General features: G+C 31.8%; 1 protein-coding gene across 6 annotated transcripts; it reads right to left on the reverse strand.

Moving 5' to 3' along the window:
* Nucleotides 1-4,958: 4,958 nt before the first annotated feature.
* LOC100574057 lies at nucleotides 4,959-23,085 on the reverse strand. Of its 6 annotated transcripts, none has more exons than XM_029489620.1 (6): nucleotides 20,761-21,023; nucleotides 20,521-20,686; nucleotides 11,908-12,055; nucleotides 9,870-10,178; nucleotides 5,958-6,112; nucleotides 4,959-5,503 (listed from the first exon to the last, which is right to left on the reverse strand). In XM_029489620.1, the coding sequence occupies exons 3-5, from the start codon at nucleotides 11,944-11,946 to the stop codon at nucleotides 5,960-5,962; spliced, it is 501 nt and encodes a 166-aa protein (XP_029345480.1). In that variant the 5' UTR covers nucleotides 11,947-12,055; nucleotides 20,521-20,686; nucleotides 20,761-21,023; the 3' UTR covers nucleotides 4,959-5,503; nucleotides 5,958-5,959. The 6 variants fall into 6 exon arrangements, 5 of the variants coding, with proteins under 5 accessions (XP_029345480.1, XP_029345479.1, XP_008179417.1 ...); XM_029489619.1 differs by lacking the exon at nucleotides 4,959-5,503 and adding an exon at nucleotides 21,042-23,085 and having other exon boundaries at nucleotides 5,646-6,112; nucleotides 20,761-20,922; XR_003839466.1 differs by lacking the exon at nucleotides 4,959-5,503 and adding an exon at nucleotides 6,365-6,578 and having other exon boundaries at nucleotides 5,995-6,112; nucleotides 20,761-21,021.
* Between the last annotated feature and the right edge of the window lie 450 nt (nucleotides 23,086-23,535).

Consider the following 23,535-nt stretch of genomic DNA (forward strand, 5'->3'; position numbering starts at 1 on the left):
GTCGCGAGTTTTAATAAACGGGCGAGCGTCGTGGCAGTGAAGTCGGAGCGGTGCCGAACATGACGCGAAGGACGGAAAAAAAAAAGGAACGAAAAAAAATAAATAGATCCGCGTACGACCGCTGTAGTCGAAGTCGTCCTATATATGCGTATTATACATGTACAGTATTTAGACGTGCAGCGACTCGTCGTCTGGCTGACACTTTGACAAGGCTGTCAGTGAGTTTTTACCCCGATCGGGTCTCCGGTTTTCACAGAAATTAAATCTCCTCCGGATAATGCACATTGCACGCACACCCCCGCGTACATGCACGCGTATACGTATGAAATCGTTTCCACATCTGGCGACCGGGTCCGGTACACGACAACGATAATAATAATAATAATAATACGAGTGGCGACGGTGTGCTTTATAATATTATTGCTCTGTATATCATATACGACGACTGCAGCAAAACGCACGCCACTTTGGTCGATCAACCGAAAACGTTTATACACACGGTTATACCGTCCTCGGAGAAGTGTCACTTCGCCCCTTTCGCCGGTGACCTTTCCCTACGGCTACACGTCGCCCCGAAATGTATTTGTTGTGTGTCGAGTCCGTGTGTGCGTGTGTAATACGTTTAACGTCTGACCCCGTTGCAAATCGGCCGGCTCGTTCTAATTGCGTGCGCGGTCGTATTCTCTCCTCGTCAATTGTCGTCGTCGTAGTTGTTTGGTCGCCATCGCAGAAGTCGGTTTGTCAATCGCTGCGTAGCCCAAAAACACGATAAAGCAGTTAAAGTTAATTGCTTCGGTCAATCCAAAGTGTATAATATATATAAGTTACAATGATTATACGCGAGTAATAAAGTAATTGTATATAATACTGGCGTCTACAGCTGTACAATCCTATTTTTCCCCGTAACAAATGAACAGAAGAAAAAATACGGAAAACTTAACTAGGAATTTTAGTATAAGTACCTACCTTGGTTCACGTGCAAATCGGCGTCAGTGTACCTCGATTTGTCGACTAATTTGACCGAGATGCCTGTGGCGGGTTGGACATACCACTTGGTATATTTTCAAAAGAGGTTCAAACTACTTTTTAAACTTTTATCATATGTCCAACAACAATATTTTTAATTTACGTCGAAATCACATTAATTCAATACCTCCCATAGGCCATAATACATCAATTTGTACATGTAAATACTAAATAGATTATCATATTATAAAATTAACTTTTATTTCTATGACTACTGTGCATCCCTATTTAAATAAAAAAAATATTCCATTTTTCTGAGTCAAACGAAATGCATATGTGAACCACTTCATGTCAGCCTAAAGAGGTTAAACAACAAAGCTAAGAACAAACCCCCCCCCCCCCCCCCACCAGTATTAAGCAAGATTTGATACCAAAATTGTTTCGGTAATTTCCAAGTCTATATAATACGTATTATACATTCATATACATACTTTATATCATAATATTTAGATAATTAGATATAATATCATAAACCTATACCGAATCTGACACGTATAGTTTTGAATCGCCCCGCAGTATATTATACACATTTATCGATAACCCGATACCGTGTGCTATATATTATAGTTGACAACCCGCGAGTTGCAAATATCGGAAAAAAATAATACCGCGACTTACCCCTTTCGCGGGGAGACGACTGCGACGACGATGACGCCGACGACGAATTAATTTGTTTTGACTGCGCCGTCATACCGACTCGACCCTTTGCGCGCTCATCCATTAGTGATGGGTTTATCGGACGGCCGATTTGTTATAATATATATATATTAATACTATATGCATATGGTCAGAGAGAGAGAGAGTCGTACGATAATAATAATAATAATAATATATGCCACCGAATAAGTGCACATAATATCCCGCAGCAGGCGGCCGTAACGGGGATGGACGTGCACGTCCGAAACGCGACATATCGAGTTTCGCGAGCTCGCGTAATTAAATTCGATGCTTTTACGGGTTTTCAAAATTTAAACTAATTGGCGTAATCAAAATGTTTCTGCGCTCGAGTGTGTGTATACGCAGCACAATGTCATCGCTCCGTGTACACATAACCGATAATAACCATACGATATTTTATAACCGGAAGTACGGCCGAAAAATATGTTATAATTTATAACTATATATTGTAATATATTATATTAAATCATAACACCACATACGTATCGTATGTCATAGTTATTAATACTATTATCATTAATAATACCGTTTTATAATATTCAACGTGCAGGTCGATCGCGGACATTTCGAATGACGATCCGGTAACAATATTAATAACGACTATTCGGACTACCTACGCGGTAACATAATATTAATACAATACTTTTTTACAACGGCATCAGTAATGAGCAAAATATATGTTGCGTTATAGATTAAAGGTCGAATTTAATTGATATTGCAATTTTATTTGCAGACAAGATAAATTAAATTTGATTATGATATATTTATATACATAGCTATACATTATATACTACATATTATTATATTCTGCCGATTTAAATTTTTTTAAATTTTTTGTATTTCATTGGGTTTAAAGAACAACATTTTTTACTTACACAATTTCAAAATATAAAATCAATATTATTACGTAATGATTTTGTTTCCAGAAAATAATCTGTGGATGTTCATCATGGTTCATGGTCATTAAGGTGACAATTTATTATTCTTGTCATTTCACAAATCGCAGTGGGTGTATTCATCATGAAGACGTGAACTGTTTGTATAAAAGATATAATAATTGTTTCAAAAAACATTTATACTGTTTCACACACTTACACTAATTGTTGAGTAGATATTAAACTAATTTATTGTAAGCCTATATATCGATTATCACAATTATAGGAAATCAGTAATTTATAAATTTGTGTTGCCGCTCAGTGCACATATTCGCTGTTACATTTTAACGAAATCGTAGAACAGCAAATTTTTAACATAGCATGAAAATATATTTAATAATCAATTTTAAATCAAAAAAATAACAATAATTAGTTATCTTTTTTTGTATAACTTTTCCATTGTTTTAGTAGGAACAATTTATTTTGCTGGTTTTATTTTTTTAAACGTATTATATTGTGTGTGTAATTATATAAGTAATTTTTGTGTGTTTTTAATGCAATTAAATCCTGGTCTTTCGGATTTATAATAATAATATGGACCCATGGATCGCGAGTTAGAAAACAGAAATTAATATTAATAACGAGTTCCGTATACCGGACACTGCTATAATAATACGATATACGCGAATGACAAAAAAAAAAAACACTGAGACCACGGCTGAGTATCGTTATTAATAATTTGTAGTGTGACGCGTAAAATATTATTGTTAGGCAACTCGTTGAAAAGGCGCTCATTAGCATTCCGCGAGAGCTTTGCGCGGTATATTTTATTAACATCGCCTTTTTCACGCCAATTTCCCGACGAAAAGGGATATTCAATAGGGACCGTGGGCATATTAAAAACACAAAATGTGCTTGGTATACCAGTTGATTCATTCAACGTAAGACACTCATTATTTCAAAAAGTATTAACGTTTTTACGTGGTTAAAAGTCGTTACAAAACAAAGTTTTTTTTTTTAAATATTTATTATTTTAAGTATTTTTTTTTCTTATGATTATTTTATGTTTTTTACATTTTCCAATGAAAACATACAGATTTCATTTCATTTTCAAAAGCGACATTTTTTCTGGTTGTATTGACATATAAGTCGAATTTAGGACGACCAGTTTTGTTTTATTTAGAAACAGTCCATAGCACAATAATAATAGTATAGACCAATTTTTTTAAAATTGTATTTCTATAACTTATGGAAAGTGGCAACCTATATTATATAAGCAACGTATGTACTCGATTTTTGTGTGCTAAAACGAAATTCATCGTTGAGCCACACATAGGAGATAACCTATATAGGGGTTGAAAAATGTTCTTTATTTTTAACAATTTAGAATATTTGTGCATATGTTATGGAAAAAAATCATTACTGCAGACACAATCTAAAAACAGAGATTTTATCTGTATATTTAATTTAAATAATTTACTATGGTAAAATATGACTGTATTATAATAATATTATACTCCCAGTAGTTTCCGAAACAAGTGCAGTACACGTGTCGATAATTTTGTAAATATCCACTATTTTAGTGGCGAGGCTCCTACCTCCACTCCTCGCCCCTTTCGATCGGCCACTAATTACTCGTACGTGCATATATATATATATATACCGGTGCTTATATCCGTACATTGTACACATTATACATATATATTACTATATTCCTATATTATACACCACGCGCGCGTGATGTGATATCGGTCGTATCGTCATCGAATTAACGCGAGTCGTCCGATTTAAAATCGTTCGTTTCGGCCTCGGATTACTAATCCAATCCCGGGCACGCAGTAAAACGCCGCCGTCAGCTCGGTTTTATTATTAATTAGCCGAAACAGCCTGCGGGACTGTATATATCCTATTTCGTCCTGTCCGCCTCGTACCTATATGTCTATACGTATATATAATATTGCACATAACCAGCGTGCTCGACGTTGAAATATGATCGGCCGGACCCTATATACGTGTGCATATATATATATATATATTATACTGCAGCGAACGATGATGCACACGCCAGGATAACGTCATTATCCTGAGCCACACACACACACACACTTTACTCTCGTCGGCTATATGTATAGGTACTTATTTAAGTGTACTACGGGCACTGGTGGTCGTATAATATGTGTATAAAACATCGTGTGTGTGTGTGTGTACGAGTAAAACGCGTCCGTAAAATATATGACTATAATAATATACACACACACGAGACACCGCACGAATATTAAACATATACCATATATTTATATGTATATAGGGCACGTATATAATAATATGATGTATACGATCACATTATGATATTATTATGGTCGAGCACATTAATATATTATAACCTTCGACAGCGGTCTGTATAATATTTACGCGCGCAAAGGCCGCCGCCGCCGCATTAAACGTATGGTACAATATTCTACGCCTAATATTATTATATTATATTATATTATTATGTATATTATGCGAGCCGAGGATGTATAGCCAGACGACGTTATAACCGTTTCGGTCGTTAATATGCACAAACACATGACTAATAAAATATTATAAGAGAAACGGACACCTATATAACACGATATTATTATTATTATTATTATGTGTATATATTATACGTACAATGTGTCGAGTGCGATATATATATTGGTTTTAACGACCGACGACGTATAGCGAGGTATTTGTTATAATGTACCTACATTGTAATGACATTGTTAATATTGTAATCTCGTTGAGGTGACGTTTTCGAAATTCGAAATTGCCCAACAGACGGAGTTCTCACGCGGGACGCGATCAGAAACAAAAAACATTAAGAACTCGACGAACGTGGGTCGCGATTGGTCACGATCGATTTGAAGTGGTAAAATTGGTCTTTTGGTAAATGTACTTATCTGCAAATAAAACAAAAAACAAAAACAAACCAATGTACATAATCTATTTGAATTAATGTTTAAAAATTATAAATAATTCATCATACAAAATTATTATGATTTCAAACATATTTAAAATAAAATTTTTATACATTATGATTTATGAAATTACGTGTAAAATGAATATAATTTGGCAAATTATAATATCTGTAATTATTCTTAAAAATTTTAAGTTTTAACTATCTCTGTCAATTATTAATATCCATGGAATGTTTGGGAATTAAATGATAATATAATTATTATATGGTTTTGAGGGAGGTTGTTACAATACTTTAAAACGAACAAAAGTAATATTCCAGAAATATCGTACTCGTACAGAATAAAATACCACATTTTGATTGTACAGGTAGGGTAAGGAGGGGAGTCAACTCTCACGAAGTTTTTAAAATTATATTTAAATTGGAGTAAGTAATACTGTCAAAATTCGACGAATTTCATTTCAAGCTCTTCAATTTTTCCGTTGGTTGATTTCGAATTGAACATATTTATAAGATCAGTTACCCTGCCGGTACTTTGCGAACGACCGTGTAAGGACGATTTTCCGTTAGTTAACTTTGCTGTTATGGCTTTCTATAAAATAAAACAAAAAATTATATATATGTATATTATTCACGCATAGATAAGACACATACAATACGAAAACGATAAAGTGAATGGAACATTATATGGAATTTAAATATTGAGTGTTATACATTAAATAACAATACAATTAATGTTTAGATAAAACGATCTATACAATAAACCTATTTATAATAATATAACGGGACGATTATACTCCCGTTAAAATCATTACATTATAGATAAACACGTAAATTTATGTACTTTTGTAGACGTTTATTTCGTCGAGACTACCGATGCCAGAAATATACGTTCGATACAAAACAGCATTTTTCGGTTACTGGTTGCCAGTGCTTAAGCTGACCGATTCCAAAGCTTCGCAGAGTGGGACATTCGTACGGCTTTCCATTGGCTTGTCTTCCTTAACTTTATCCTCCTCAATCGATGTAGATTCGATTTCGGAACTATCGGTAAACGGCTAAGAATATAAATGAAACAATACGTCAGTAAAAATTATCAAGAACTCGAAAGCGAAGAAGGTAAACAGAAGGTTGAAGTAGGTTACTATTATACTCCTGTCGTGATTCACCTAGATAGGAATGCATTTTATTCAAACTCAGATTTTTTTTAATTTTCGAGTACCTATACTTAAAGACTATTTTTCAAACAATTTGATTTTTTAGCCATCCAAATGGTATCCTGTGGTGATACAAACTTCCTTTTTTCCAATCAGAACAATAATTTGTTATGCTTATTTTTATAAAGAATTTTTTTAATTTAAGTTGTAAAATCAAAATTCAAATGAGTAGTTTATGTTTTGTTCCACTTTAGAATAAATTTGTTTCCATTTAAAAATAACAGGCTTAGAAAATATGGGAGCTATTATAATGATATTATGCATATTTTAGTAGTATATTCAAAGAATCATGATTAATAATAATTCAAGTATTTTAAAATGTAGTTCTTATAAGTTTACTTAAAACTTTATAAGAAAAAGAAAATTTAAATGAATGCATTATTAAAGGATTAAAGTGATTGATCATTGATAGTGAATTTGTATATTAGATATTAATTTTGGATTCCAATTATGAAAATAACATTATTCATTGACTAGTGCAATGGTTATTAGTTGATATCATGTTTATAGCTTATTACATGTACATATAAATTGTACGACACCTTGGTGGAAAAAGTGCAATCTGTGTGATCTACGTGTAAGTCCGCATTGTAAATAATATCAATTGCAAATTATTCTAAAGTTTTTTCTTACTTTATTATTGTCTAAGCAATAATATTCATTGAGAGATGGCAAAATAAATTACGATGTTACCAGAAACCTTGACGTGGTGTAGCTAAATAGCCTATTCAAGACGCCGTGTCATAAAAATATTTTTATTGTAATGGATCAAATGAAATAATATATTATAAAACCTTATGTTTTTCATCATTTTCATCTCAGAAAAAATGTATAATGAAGAAGTACCAACTGAAAAAATAATAAAATGGACAGCGTGTCTATAGCGTGAGTATAACTTGGTTTTCTTAGTCTTGGATATAATAGTGTCTTCTTTACCGGAAACAGTGTTTAATAAGAAAATAGAATACAATTTGAATATTTTACTATTGTTTAGAATTAATTTTAATTTGAAAACTGAGATATGTCCCGCTCTGCGAATAATCATTGCTTTATTTTAAAAACACTACACTGGCAATCCTGGGAAATTGCATTATTTATATATCATAGCATATTATTATAGCTTTATTAAAGCATAATAACAAATTAAGGGATAAAAATAACTATGTTTTTAAAATTAAAACCACTAATAAAATAATATATTATAGGTAATCAAGTAATTTACAGAGTATAACTAATATCAATACAATTGATAAATCCTTATTTTGTATTGAACAATCGTAAATACTAGGTTGTAAAATGACCCGAAATTGTTAAAAAAATAATAATAGTAATAAAATTAATAATCATATTTATCATTATATTATGATGTTATCCTCAGTGTTGAGATTAAAAACTCTAGAAAAAATATTAATTATTATCTATTATCTTATATAAATCTAGATTTTATCGATTTAACTATATTGGATGAAAACTTCAGTAATCTACTTGTAATTTATCTATAAACTTTTTTATGTTGTAGAAATAATTTTAAATAATTTTAATATTATTACTTATGTTTATGATAATATGTACTATTTTTGATGACGATAACGTTGTCTATATTATACTATAATATTATTATTATTCATTATTCAATAGTCAGTATTATAATCATTTCCGTACGTATGTGGTAAAGAAAACAAAATAAATGGCGAACATTATGAATAGTTTAGTTTTTATTTCAATTTTTCTCTTATTTAAATGTGAACAACCACACAATGTATAATATTGAATTAATAAATATAAGTATCAATATATAATTTATTATATTATATTATTATTTATTTTTGTTTTTATTTTTATACGGTTTGCGAAAGACATAATATAAGAAACGGAACGGCAAGTTGAAACATGGAATATCCAAACTCAGCAGAGTTAAAAATTAGTTATAAATAAATAAAAAATTATAGTTTCATTGAAAATAAATCCTTCGATTGCCTACGTACAATTTACGGGTGTGATGAATTTAAATAAATATTATATTGGATTTGTAAAATAGGTATATATGATTTTTTTATTCCAGACAAAAAATAAATTTGTAACTATAGGAGCGACACTTTATTTCGAAACATATTTAAAATCCCTTAAACAAGTACAACATTTTGTTAACATGAATGCCTGATACACCTTTTCATCTAATATAATCAAAAACAATGATTTGAAAACGCTGTTTTTTAAAGAATTATCTTAATTTTATTTAGATATATTTTTACTATATTTTGTCTGTTAAATAGATGATTTTATCTTTTATCATTTTAGTTAAGTTAACTTTTTTATTTATATAAATACATTTTTGGTCTATTATCTAATTCATTTTATATATACGTGAATATATTTATCTGTGATAAAAACTAGTGATCATAATATTCAATTTACCTTATGGTTGAAAACTCATATATGTCCCAGTGTTCCACACAGCATTTGGGAAATGATAATATTTTGTGAATATTTTGGAGTGCTTGAATAATGAATATTTGATGTTATATATGATGAATATATAATGTTGTATAAATATTTTATTTTCATAAAATAATAAAATATTGCACACAAATGTTGACTTAATATTTTTATAATGTTTCCATTAAAATGTTTTTTATATAATTTTTCCAAAAGTGAACTTCTTGGCCAAAATAAATAAATAAAATATTTCCTTATTATTTACGCAACTTTTTCAAATATTTTTACAACTATATTGTTTTCCGGAAAATATTTATACCATAGTTGGAAAATATTAAAATGCTGTGTGGGGTATATAGGTACTAACAGGTGTGATAAGTGTCGTTTTAAAAATCATTTTAAAGCTAACAATAAAAAACTTTACTTATATCCAAGACTACAGTCCTATATATAACATAAAATAATGATAACTATCAACCGTATACGCCATCATATTATTATAATCGCATTTAATTATGAATAAACGAAACAAAATATATTATTATTATGTAGGAAATTTGACTCATAATAATATTATGTTCAACTTGTTTTAGCCGAAAATATAAGTATAACAACAAACACCTGTGCTCCAGACCGTTGATATAGGATAGGGCACATGTTATATTCTACATATTTAATAATGTTCTAATAACTCACTTCTTCAATAGTGTTGAACTCGTCGACTAGACGTCTGACGATTCCGGGATCAGACTGAATCGTTTCGGTTGGCGTTTTCGTACCATACGACTTCCAGTTGTCGATGACGAGTTCCAGCTTAAGCGGCTTCTTGACTACTAAGTCCTTGTCGGTTTTGATCGTGATCGTTTCGTCGAACGTTACGCACCGTTTGCAAACGTTCACCAGACAGCAGCCGCCGTCTTGAAGTGGTTTGGTCACCGCCGTGGTTGACTGTTGGGGTGGCCTATCGTTGCGGACGAAAATTCGCCGTTTCAGTATGCCTTTGCCCTGCGGATACGGATAAAATTCGATTTTATAGTAAAAAGAGTATAATAATATGCCCATATACTGACAGACAGAATTTTGTTTCATATTTTTAGGTCATTTTTGTAAACTTTATGCATTATCTGCAGTCATTCATTTTAAATTTAACATTTCAAAGAATATTAATTATAAAAATTCTTTTCAGTAAGATAGTATGAAATTGAGGACCCTGCACATGTGTGTTTAATAGACGCGCTTACAGACATACAGTAACCAGTAGACAATACCATATAGATATAATAGGTATTATAAATTGTCGCCACTCTAGCAAACGTGTGAATATGATATTTTAGTAATTATTAACCAACGTCAATTAATCTATTAAAAGTATATAGCTCAGTTGTTTAGTATATTAAATAAATAATGAACCCTGCAATATTGTCAAATGGATTTTGTATTAATAACACAATGTTTTTTTAATATAGGTACCTATGTGTTGTTTTATTTTACTTTATTTTATAACAAAACGGGACGTGTCCAAAGTACAGAACAAAATATGTTTATACACAAGAAAAATATAAATTCTACATAATATTAATTATACGTAACATCAACAGAGAGAAAACGGCGGGTCCTCATTAACACTACGGATTATCCTGAACATAGGTCAATTACGCTAGTATCATAGGTATTGTAAGAGGTTATGAAAAAAGAATAAGTTTTTCGTGACTGGATGCTAGGGATTTTTAAATTAAGTTGACTTACAAATACATGACACTCTATACAGCCTTTAGTGAGTTTTTCAATGAACACTTGGTTTGCAGAAAAAGGTCAATTAATCTAAGATTCATAGTCCTAGCATCGTAAGTACTGGATCATAATTATGGTGAGGTCTATGGTCAATGTGGAGTACCCTAGCAGAAAAACTTAAAAAATGTGCGTTGTATCCTTTCTATCTGGTTTGTACTACTCACAGTTGTCGGGTCCCAAATAACAACGGCATACTCTAGAATATATTATCTAAGAATCTTTATCAAATGTAAGTTCATAGATACCCTTTTTATAAAGTTGAGTGTATTTACAGTCTTAAAACAAGATTTTTCTATATGATCGTGGAAGGTTAGTTCCCGACCAAGTGTGATGCTTCTATAGATAATTTAGCATACTACCTGCATTAGTGAATAATAAATAATAAATATTGTATATAAGACAGTCATTTTCACAACGAATTTCTAAGAATAATATTAAAAGGTCAGCAAACAATTGAAAATGACTATTGGTGCTATTTATGAAAAGAAGGAAGGGGATTGGGGAAAGGAATTACCCTTGAGGAATCTTAAGTGAAACATTGTTGACTTCAGACTTGATGCCAAAAAACTTTTATGTACCTATTGAGTGCGGTTTATTAAATAAAGATAAAAAAGTTCAACAAATCCACTAGACACGAGAATTTTCATCAAAGTGTTATGGTTCACCTTATCAAAAGCGTTCCTGAAGTCAATGTATATAACGTCTACTTGGTGAATTCGTTAAACACATAGTCTATAAATACTAGGTTGCACGGGTTGGCCTGGGTGATCCCATTTTAAGGGCATACTTTACTTTGATATAAAAAATGAGTGCAATAATATATTACACTCATTTTTTCGTGTATTCGAGTTTACAATTGTATAATTAATAATAATTATATTGTATCAAGCGCATCGTTTTTCGTATATGAATTGTATTAGTATCGTTATATTATTATACTCACAACGACGGCATTGTTATTATCTCGGTTGGTGTCCACCATCGTGCCGATGAACACTGTGCTACGAAATCCCCTACCACACACCTCATCACCGAGAAAGCTGTCGAAACGTACTGAGCATTACGTCATAACCATCGAATTGTAGAAAAGTCTGAAAAAAAATAGAAATGGTTATAATATTACGATCTTCGATGAATTGTATAATATGGAAATATTTTATGGCAATTCTGTTTGTACAATTTCAAGGAGGGGGGTAGAACAAAAAATGTCTCAGATGTAAGTAAAATTCTCAAAAAATGTAATGTTAATATTCAACATATAAATGTAAATAATAAATATGCTATGACGCTATAAGTACTTATTAATAATTAATGTTTGTACTGTTATTTATATAATATGACTCATAAATTAGTTTTAATATGTGTACAGTGTAAAAAAATAGTAAATCAAATATAATCAAATTTATTATTCGATAAATAAAGAAAGTACATTTCTTCGTTTCATTCCAAACTTAATAATAATATATGTAGCTGCTAGGATGTCAATAATATTAGGTCATAAATGTGACATCCCGTATGAAGCCGTTCTTGTAAATGTTCGCCCTTTCAAGACGAACGTTCATTTGATATCACAATAATAAGTTTATATTATATTTTTTCAGGAGTGAGCAGGTCCTGCTACCCCTCACAATGGACGGTCGTGAAAGAAACTATTTAGTTCGTCCGCATCACTATAACTGTTAGAATAGGCACATACGATGATAACATAATTATATTATACCTGACATATTTGTACAACTGTTGAGTTTAATATTTCGAAACGTTTGCAGGACTGCAGTTGGATCTCCGAGTGGCTCGCATTGCACATTATTATGATTTATTGTCGACTCGTCCGCAGCGTTCTCGCTCGTATAATATACAATAAGGAACCCCAAATAAACACTTCGGCTTAAATGTATTTATAATATCATATTGTGACCGTCTAGCGAGCTGACGGAGGAGAAAACCAATATTATTCTAAAGTCTTCGACAGCGATTGTATACAATAATATTATATATCATATATGCAGTATTTCGCGTCTCCTCTGCTGTCGGAAGTGTAATAATAATAACACGAATTATAGATATACAATATGCGCTGCGCGTATACGTTTGCTCTTTTCGTTGACAATAACGCTTTTAAGAGGTTTTTTATTTTTTTTTTATTTGGTTCAGTCGTGCCATGCCGGTGATTAATGACTTCTATTGCGTCGATATAATAATGAACGCTGCGGCTTTAAATGCGCTAATCAACGCTGAACGTGCTTTAGCGGTAATTATGTATTTCATTCTTACTCCGTAGTAGGTAGGTAAGTGCCTAATAACATAATATACATAATGATATAGGTACATAATTTACCTATGCACCTATACTGTTGTTATATACCTAAGTGTCTACAACGCGTATTTCTCTTTTCAGACATTGTATGATTTAATTTTTTTTTTAATTAGCAAACTCGATTGTTTCGAGAAACGCCGTAGGTATAATATAATACTAAATATTACAAACGACTATTTTTAGATTCTGAGTGGAACGATGGACGTATATCTATGTTACAATATTATGTGTACTGTTTAAAAATTGATTTTTTTTTTTGTACCTGAAGTCATTTTTCTTTGTAGAAAAATTGCTCTGATCATCAACTCCGATGTAGGATACTGGTAGCTGAGAAGAGATTTACTTCTCGGTATTTTTATACTTATTTTTAAAATATTGTCTTTATTATTAAAATAAGTGTTTGGTATCTTGGTTTCCAAAAAGTTAGCACAATTCCGCTCTGGATCATTTTTCATCCTATACATACGATTTCTCGCTGAATTTAAATTTAATACTCCCATTTCAGTTATCTACATAACCGCCTGTTGTCCGGCAGAGCAGTAGGTAACTTACTTTACAGAATTTTTTTATTTATTCTTCTTTAACATAAAATATTATTTTTCTCGAGTAATTTGGTTCTCTTGCCCGTTTATCCCTTGACGTACACTATTGTCGATTAGTCTGCTATAGATTCGAAATGAAAAACATAATAGTTGGTAGGTATAGTACGTACTATACGGTACAGATTCAACAACCGTGTCGTAAACGGACACGGTAATGATGTTATTTAATAATATGCAAATACCTAAAGCCAGAACGTGATCCGTTTTCGTTACGTCTTTGCGGAGCTTCAAACGATTTTTTGAAACAATATTCAATCGTGTAAATATTAAGTATATTACGAGGGGCGCGCACTAGGGTTGTTTATTTTTACAACCCCTTTGGAAAATTCTCTTCTTTTCGTACACATAGGTATACATGTGTACACAAACGCATACTGCACTGCACTTTATTCAATATATTTTATCCATCTCGCTATATTGGTACAATAATATACATATAATATGTATCGATAAAATACTGCGCGGCAGTTGTAGTCACGGCAAGATTAAACGGCGAAATCGTATTATTATTATTACCATTTATTATATGCACGTTCGCAGCGATCGAACCGTGAAAACGACATGCAAGCCGGAAAATGCTTTTGAGTTGTTTACGGCGAACACGCACGCGGCGGCCAATAAAACTTACATGTCCTCGTACACAAGTCCGCGGTGTGGGTCCGGAAGAGCAGTAAATATTTGCAGTGTCAAACGCAGGGAGGTAATCCAATTTCGGTTACCACGCAGGGCCATCGTTTACGATTGACTAATTTTTGTGTGTTTTGTATGGAAAACCGATTTTCGAGAGAAAATAAATACAAAAAAATAAATAAAAATAGGAAACGGGAGTCGCGTGCGCTTTATTTTTCGCGTATTCCCTTCGGGGTGGCGCACGTGGTTTCTATTTTTTTTTTAAATTTTTGCAGTTTACTCACAATAAACAAGATCGGCATAGGATATTATATATAATATTTGTGTAAACATATACGACCGATGTATTATATGGACTGCACCGCACCAATTACGTATATTATATTATAATATTATGGTCGCGGTCTCAAACGTTTTCCAGAACTCTTTGAGGAACTACTCTTATGATATATTGTATTATTATTGATGTTGACTTATCTCTTTTTATAGGTTCAGATGTTTGCAGTTTTGGGTTGTTTATTTTTTTTTGTTTATTAACAAAATCTTTTTCTCCCGACGCTATTTGTTCGGGGTACAGCAGCTACACTATTTGATGTCGTCAGTCGTCGTCGTCGTCGAGTGAAGTCGTTCACATAATATGATATATCTGGTACTTTGATCATTTTTGCCATTTTAAATGTATATTTTCTCGGCAAAGTTTTTTCGAACGCTTTATATTATGTAACATAATGGTTTTTCAATACGCCACAAAATTCTCGTATTCCGCCATTGCAGTGAATCAGTAGAAAACAGTCCGTAAAAATATCACTCTCTTATTTATAGATTCCTGCATAACAGTTATATTACGTAGGTACTGTAACTTTAGATCAAATTATATTCAATGGATAGACTATAGAGTCATTGCATTTCCATAGAACGAATCGGAGCAAACAGAAACAGACAGAAACAAGTATATGGAGGACTGGCGTAATCCGGGCATGCTCGACTGTTTATCAATCGTTTTTTTTCCGGAAATTGACTATCGCAATCGCCTTTGTAGTTAATGTTATTGATATTTATAAATTAAAATATTTTTAATTCGACATAATATAAATAATAAGAGGCCATGCCCATATCGACGGGGGTCCGATATAATAGTAGTGTGTGTATAGCAGCTTTTTCGAATGACTCTATCCATTGTATACTATCCAAGACTGTAACTGTTTACATTTGAAAAAGTTATATGTATGTATATAATATGAGTGTTTTTTCCACGTCGCAATATCGTTTTTATATTTCCTAATATTAATCGTCTGGACATAACGCACTCGGCGTAATGGTCGGCAATAAAAATTCGATTTTTATAATATTCTTTATACGTCGAATTTCGCGCGGGAATCGAATACGTCGTGAACGCCGAATAATATTTTACGGCTTACTCACGATACTCGTCGTAAAACCATATATTATACAGTTTATAAAATATAATAATATTTTGTGTAAGAGTTTGGCAATAATAACGTGCGTGTAATGACCTCAAGTGCTCGGCGGCCGATACAATACATAATATAAAACATATAGGGTGATTCGCCTCAAGCATGTCCACCCCGATTTTTTTCGTTAATATTAGGAATCGGTTCTTTGAAATAAACATTTCCAAATATGGTATAGGTTAAAAAATACATAATTTTTGAAAACTTGAAATATTTTGTACCGTTATTATGCGGAGTGTCCGGCAGTTATACAAACTTCAGATTTTCAAATGAGAAGCCCCATTTTACTTTAAAGTTTAAATTATTCAATAGATAATTTATTGTTTTAATGTTATGTATCCATATCGAAATTCAAACTATTTTCTATTTTCCTAATATTTAAATTGTTAAAATGTATATACAAAGAACATAGCTAAGCCATTAAAATTGGTCTTACAAATTATAAAATGTCTAAAGATTAATATTATTATAGTTACTCTGATTTTCCAATCATTACAGCTCTCATATTTTCCAACTCTATTATCGTTAGTTATATAATTGTTAATAACTATACGGCTATTATACTCGATCGTATTTTGATTTAGACACTATTACATTGAAATTTTCAAAAAATTATATTATGTTGAGTAGTTTAAAGTGAAAAGAAAGTGGCATATTATTATATTATAATGAGGGTTTGAAAAACAAACAAGTTTGTATCACCATTCATGACACTTGTTAAATGGCACATTAAATAATTTCAAATATTTAAAAATATGATAATCAAAACAAAAATCCCAAAAGCGAGGGTTGGCGTACACAGTGCGTCACCCTGTATGTATAGGTACCTATCGCTATTCCAGATCATCATCAATGCTCGTATGGCTTTTCGATATAATAATAATATTATAGCGATTCCATATAATACGCGCGTATACAGTATAAACTTTTTAAGACTGACTGCAGGGTCCACTTGGGCGGAAAAGCAAAAAAGAAAAGCGTTGCGGCCGGTATAACGACCAATAAAAAATATGTAGCCGGAGTTGATAACCGCCGTCTCCGGTATTTGTGTGTGTGTGTGTGTGTGAGTGTGCACGTAATAGCCCGCCGTGTCGCGTGAGGAGGAAAACGACTGCGACGAAAGACCGAGACGAAACACTTATAATAATAATAATAGTATGTCGTACTACAAACGTTAAAAAGCTTTATTATATATTATATTTTTGACGGATTATATATATAAGGTCCGAATAAAGGAGGTCGTAAATCTCCGGTCAGAGGAGGCGGCGGTCGACTCGCTGCGCCGCCGCTGACGATGACGAGGAGGAGGCGAAAATATAAAAATCCGGTCGTATTTAATAGCCGCGGCGTACATAATATAATATAATAATATATAATAACGCGTAAAAACCGATCGTTATACGACTGTACAGCTAGGACATTATCCTCATAACGTCGAGGGCACCTATATAATAATATAATACACCTATACAGGCAGCTATATCGTGATATTATTGTATGTGATATTATTATTATGTACACGTCCCGACAATGGAATATTAGTACTAAAATATCGGAAAACCGTTTTAACGCGCTCGCACACAATGTGCATTAGCCGTCGTCGTCGTCCGGCATTAAAAAAAAAAAAAAATTAGACAATGTCGTCGTCGGCGTTAAATACCAGTAAAACGGCGAAGGGACGACATATAATAATATAACTGCACGCGTTACCTATATAGCATTATGTAGCCCGTGCATTATTCGGGGAGAGACGACGGAGACGACAATGTATTTTGTAATAATATATATCATTATTATATAGGTAGTCGAAACGGTCGGTCGCGTGTTTGTTAATGATGTTGTATAATACAATTTAATATTTTAAGTAAGTGCCTGAAGAAATGTGTAAAACGCTTTAAGTAGCGTGTGTAATGGATCCCTGTTGCAGCTGTCGGTGATTTCCGACGCGAAGTAATCGAAACGGACGTCGCGTCTCGCGTCGTCTCGAGAAGAATTAAGTAAATAATACAAATGTAATATGTAACATAATAATATGGTATATGTATTACGCACCATGTATTGTTAAACATGACGTTTCATATTGATTTGTATGATTTTAAATTTAAATGTTTTATTATAAATACCTATTAAGTTTGCTAAATTATATAATTTAATACCTGCATATTGGCTATATAATTTGATATTAAAGTAAATAGGGAGAGAATAATTACGATAAATCATAATTTGTTGTAAGTCAATAATATTTAAAGTTCAAGTGAAATATTATCATTTACCATATTGATGCTAGTTATTTCTAAGCCATCATATACATAATTGTATAAAGTAAAGTATAAAATTCATTATTAGGTACTTTATTTTTAAACTAAGTATAAAATTGTTGTTTCTTTTCGTGTATAGCAAATTATATGAATAACAAGTAAAGAATTATAGCTATAAAATATATATATTGATTTGCTTATATTATAATTCTGCTACATTTTTAGAATGCAGTTGAAGTGATCAAAAGATGTTATTTGGTAACATTAATAAACTATGATTTTTAATGCCTTAAGCATATGTTATTTGTTAACGTTCATTAAGTTACTAGTGGTGGAGCAATTAGGGGGGGGGGGTATATGACAAAAATTTAACCCCCCAAAAATATTCTTTATTGATATAGATATAAGCCACCTAGGAAATAAACTATAGCCATGGGTTATTTTATATTAATAGTTTTGTTAGATTGACTGTAGCTCTCCCCCCAGAATTTTAACCCTATAGTTATGCGTTCATGGTTAAAACTTAAAAGTACAATATCGCGCTTTGAATGCTACCGGTAACGTGTATGGAATATTGCTTGTTATGTGCACGGCATGTTAGGATAAAGAATTGTATTTATATTACAATTTTAACCTAATTTACTTTCTCGAGACATAAGCAGTTCTATACACATTGCAATTACGTGAATGTAAAAAGAAATGTTACATTAGAACTTACAACTTATTTATTTTGTAAAAACATTGCCAAAATATTCCATTTCAGGTATATTATTGTGTTGTAACTTATGCTTCAGCACATTGCATATAGCATAATAATGTAATAGCTGGCAGGGATTTATTGCCCGCGGGATATACCACGTGTAAGCAGTGGCGTACGATAGTACATAAAAAATATAATAATAATATGTAATATCGTAATAAGCGTACAACATAAAAAAATATTCAAATGGGTGATTATATTGTTGACAGTAAGCGCTCGTCATTATAATACCTGTCCAAAAATACGAAAGTTTTCAGGAAATAATTTTTTTACATGATATTTTGAAGTCGTTATTCAAAATAACTTTTTGAAGGAAAAAAAATGTATTTTTCGTCGTTATAATTTTTAATTTTTAGATTCTGTGTGAAGCGATTCGTGTTCTGATTTTACAATGAATTGTGATTTTATTAATTTTTATTTTTTGGAACTGTTTTATAAAAATAAAAATTCAGACCAGTTTTAGCGATAATTAGTGATGCATATTTAAAATTCAGACGAGCATAGTAGTCGACCAACATTTTGCGAGATACCTATAATATAGAAGTAAAAACTCTGAAATATATTCTGCCTTATAATGAGGAATAATAATTTTTGTTGTAATTTAAATACAATAACAATAAAAAACAGTAAAAATATAATTTTTTTATAACATTATTTTTACTTACACACATTAGGTTATGTAAAAATAATATTTTCGTAAACGTTAATAGTTTTAGAAATAATAAGTGTTGTTCACTAAAAAAAATAACTTTTTACGGATTTATGTCTGATATATAATATATAGATATAGAAAAATGATCTAATTACCTATTAATTGTCTTTATCGTAAATGGACACTCGTCTATCACTAGCAGATATTTAACTTGTGTAACCCATAATCTTAAGTTTAAACCTTCAACAATTTTGGAATTAAAAAAGTTCTGGTTTCTAAAAATGAGTTACATGTAATCAATTATTATTGAGTTCTTCTTGATTATAGCAAAAATTGTACATTATAATTTTATAATAATTATATTACAAAATATTCTTTGGCAGTATATATTATGATTTAGTATAAATAGCGTCGAAATGCTTGCTGTACACACACCCACACATGTGGTTCATTCACATTGATACGTAATAATTGATAATAAAATGTAATATTAGTATGTGTATAATATGGTTATGATTATGGCTATCGACTCAAGAACTATTCGGCTGATTTTGACGGAAATTTCTGTTTATCTTAGATGAAAAATATTATATCCGTATCCAGATAAATTTTATATAATAAATGCTAGAAAATAAATATACCCATGAACGATTTTGAATCGTTTTAAGTATTTTGAAAAAAATAATTTAAAATAAAATAATTGTATGATATTCTGAGAAGTGGGTTTTTTATAATTTAAGTAATTAGTCTGCAAATGTAAAACTATAGGTACCTATATAATATAGAGGTAAGTACGATAGGTATGAGCAACTAATTGAGTATACACGGCATTATGATTAATGTTTTTTTTTATTATTTCACTTACCTAAAACGTTGGAGTCTGTTCCTGAACAATATTGTAATGTCGCACTCGGCTTCAATATTATTGAGACTTCAGCTGATGTTTTTCAATACGCAAAAATCGACGGCGTTAATGGTGCGATGGTATCCTCTCGAAATGCCACATAAAGGTGTGGCAAAGATTAGTATAACTATATGCAAAATACGCCACGATCAGAAAACAGCGAATAAAATCACGAAAAAAATTCGCAAAGAGTATAGGTACCTAATGTTATTGTATCACAATATTGGGCTCCTATCAGTGTATCGCTCGCAGACGGACATACTCGGGCCGCTTTCAGGGTATCGAACTCGCGAGCGTTTTAATCCGTTGGTCGACAGTTACAGCCAGGTGATTTGAAGACAACTCAACGCAACGACAACTAAACTGTTGAGGTATTTGAAAATATAATTTGTTTACATTTCATAGTAGTTTTAATAAATAAGTATTACGAATAATATCAGAATATACAACATATATTACAATATATTACAACATCGAATTACAATAATTTATTTATTGAATATATTGTATTGCAATCGTGCGCATTTATAACCGTGTATCGTACACGGAGACGAACGTACTCGGCCCGCTTTCAAACTATCGAATTCGCGAGATTTGTCCGATAGCTCTGCTGCAGTGACGCGCGTGTGTGTGTGTGTGTGTGCACTCAACGAGGAGGACCGACAAAGACGTGGGCAGCGGAAAAATAATATATATTATATTATTATTATCTTAAAGAGAAAGACGACCGAAAGACAACCGTTTTGTTCCCGCGATGTAAACACGTTAATATTTAATATGTGCAATACATAATAATAATATATACTATAGTAACCTATATAACATTAAGCTGGTGAACGCCGAACGACAGACCGAAAAACTCGGCCACCGCGGAAACGTCGAGAGGAGTGGAAAGCTTCGTCGCAATGGTCTCCACGTATATGCGTGCGGTATTAGCATAATAATAATATAACATCTAATGCACAATACGCATATATAATAGTGGTCCACTGACAACTATAAGGAATAATTGGCTTGCACATAGGAAGGTACAACGCACAATATAATATGATAATCATATAATGATAATGTATACAATGCACATAACGTCTGCTGCTGTGCCCACCTGTGTACGTTTACAGACGAGTCGTGTGTTTTATTTTCCGTTCGCATATTTTAAATCATTATAACGACGAAGGTACGTACCTATATGTACACGATGATTCGCCGAGCTAACCTCTGATTTTTTACTTTACAATATTATAATGAATTTATTAATATTCTGAATTTTGGAATTGCTAAGTAGCCATTATATAGTATTTTTCGACAACTATCGGAAACATCCAATGTCGACCTCCCCACAATGTCTACAATATTTCCATATAGGTTTAATGAGTATGCCACATGTCTGCATCAATGGGGTGGCTTAATTATTACGGCAAAATATTAATAACGACTCTAGTAAAATATATATATCCAGTAATTGTAAGACAAATAGTGCACACATTTATAGTCATTACCCGAGGATCGAACTACGGGCTACTATAATTACCTTTTGATTGAAAACGATACATTTTACATACGATGGACTAAACATAGTCACTTATAATATGTTATGATGTGCTTAAGATAAATATGAACAAAAGACACTTAATCCTAATCTAACTCTTTGGCAGCACTTACCCCTCCTATTGCAGTTGGTTTCAGAGGGTTTAGCTTTTGGAGAGCATAGGTATTTAGTCAAAACATATCTTTGCATCGGCAGCGCCCCGCGGTGACGGATATAACGAACAGTTCACGTGTATAATAGAATCCAATAAAATATGTATATGTACAATAGCTGTAATTCGTCGATGTATAGAATTTTATGTTTCTGTCTATTCAAAAGAGTTGCGCGATAATAGACCCACATTTACGTGATCCCCTCCAAACATAGAGGTGGTCACTCAGTTATAGTTACGCACTTACGCCATGCACGTCACGGCTATACCACATTTGTATTCCCCACGTCTAATTGATCACAAACGATTGGTCCTGCTTTTCAAAATATGACGATTAGGTAAAAGGGTTAAGGTTCTGGCTAGCTGGTATTGGAGTCACAGTTATTTATTTTTCCTTTGAAAAATCGTATAATAATAAGGACTACAATAGTAAGAAGTACTATTATTTTAGGTTTACGCGATTGGGCAGAGGTTGACTGCAAGAGTGTTGACACAAGCAGAAACCGTATCATTTAATCATTTATAAAAATTACTATTGAAAAAATATTATATTATATGATGATGTATGCGGTAGATGTATCGCAATCGCACAACAAACAAGTTATGAAGTTTGGCTTCAGTGGCGCAATTAGTACAAACATGTACTGATGTACTAGTTGACGACTAGATAATTATATTAAACGATATAAGACGACTCAAACACAACTGTAGGTGACGTAGAGACCTACTGAATTATTGTTTTAATTAATATCGTTCGTAATTAATTATTAATGTTAACTAATAGGTAAATATGACGTATCATTGTAAAATATATGGCTCGACAATGATTCTTACCTTTCAAGCCATTCAATGTCATATTATTTTAATCTTTATCCAATTCGCTTATTGTGCTCATCGTATACCAAAATTGTGTAGATATTCAATAAACGCTTTTATATAAAATAAAATATATTACAATATGTTTAAAATATCAAATTGCTGCAATTTAATAATAGTCTCGCATACCCATTATATTATATTATATATCTTTAGAGAGTTCTTGTCGCACAATCCAGAGACTTTTCGCCAATGACACAAAAAAAAAGAAAATTCCACATGGCGTTTTCCCTGTCGTTTTGTTACGAGTATTTTAGTCTCGCCCGAGTTTAGCATATTTTTATTTATCAAAATATAACAATATTCCTTTTATATTATTGTAATATGTATAATAGTGTAAATAATATTATATTATACTCACCAGATTTATATAAATATCAAACATCTTCTGCAGGCGTCG

The sequence above is a fragment of the Acyrthosiphon pisum genome, chromosome A2 (genome assembly GCF_005508785.2).
Source record: "Acyrthosiphon pisum isolate AL4f chromosome A2, pea_aphid_22Mar2018_4r6ur, whole genome shotgun sequence".
In the NCBI taxonomy this organism is placed as follows: Eukaryota; Metazoa; Arthropoda; class Insecta; order Hemiptera; family Aphididae; genus Acyrthosiphon; species Acyrthosiphon pisum.

Excerpts from the sequence above, each read along its gene's own strand:
- LOC100574057 (XM_029489620.1), bottom strand. The coding sequence starts at position 11,946 with ATGGTGGACACCAACCGAGATAATAACAATGCCGTCGTT. Across the intron at positions 10,179-11,907 it reads ATAATAACAATGCCGTCGTT|GGCAAAGGCATACTGAAACG; the intron begins GTGAGTATAATA and ends CCGTATCCGCAG. Across the intron at positions 6,113-9,869 it reads AGTTCAACACTATTGAAGAA|AAAGCCATAACAGCAAAGTT; the intron begins GTGAGTTATTAG and ends TTTATTTTATAG.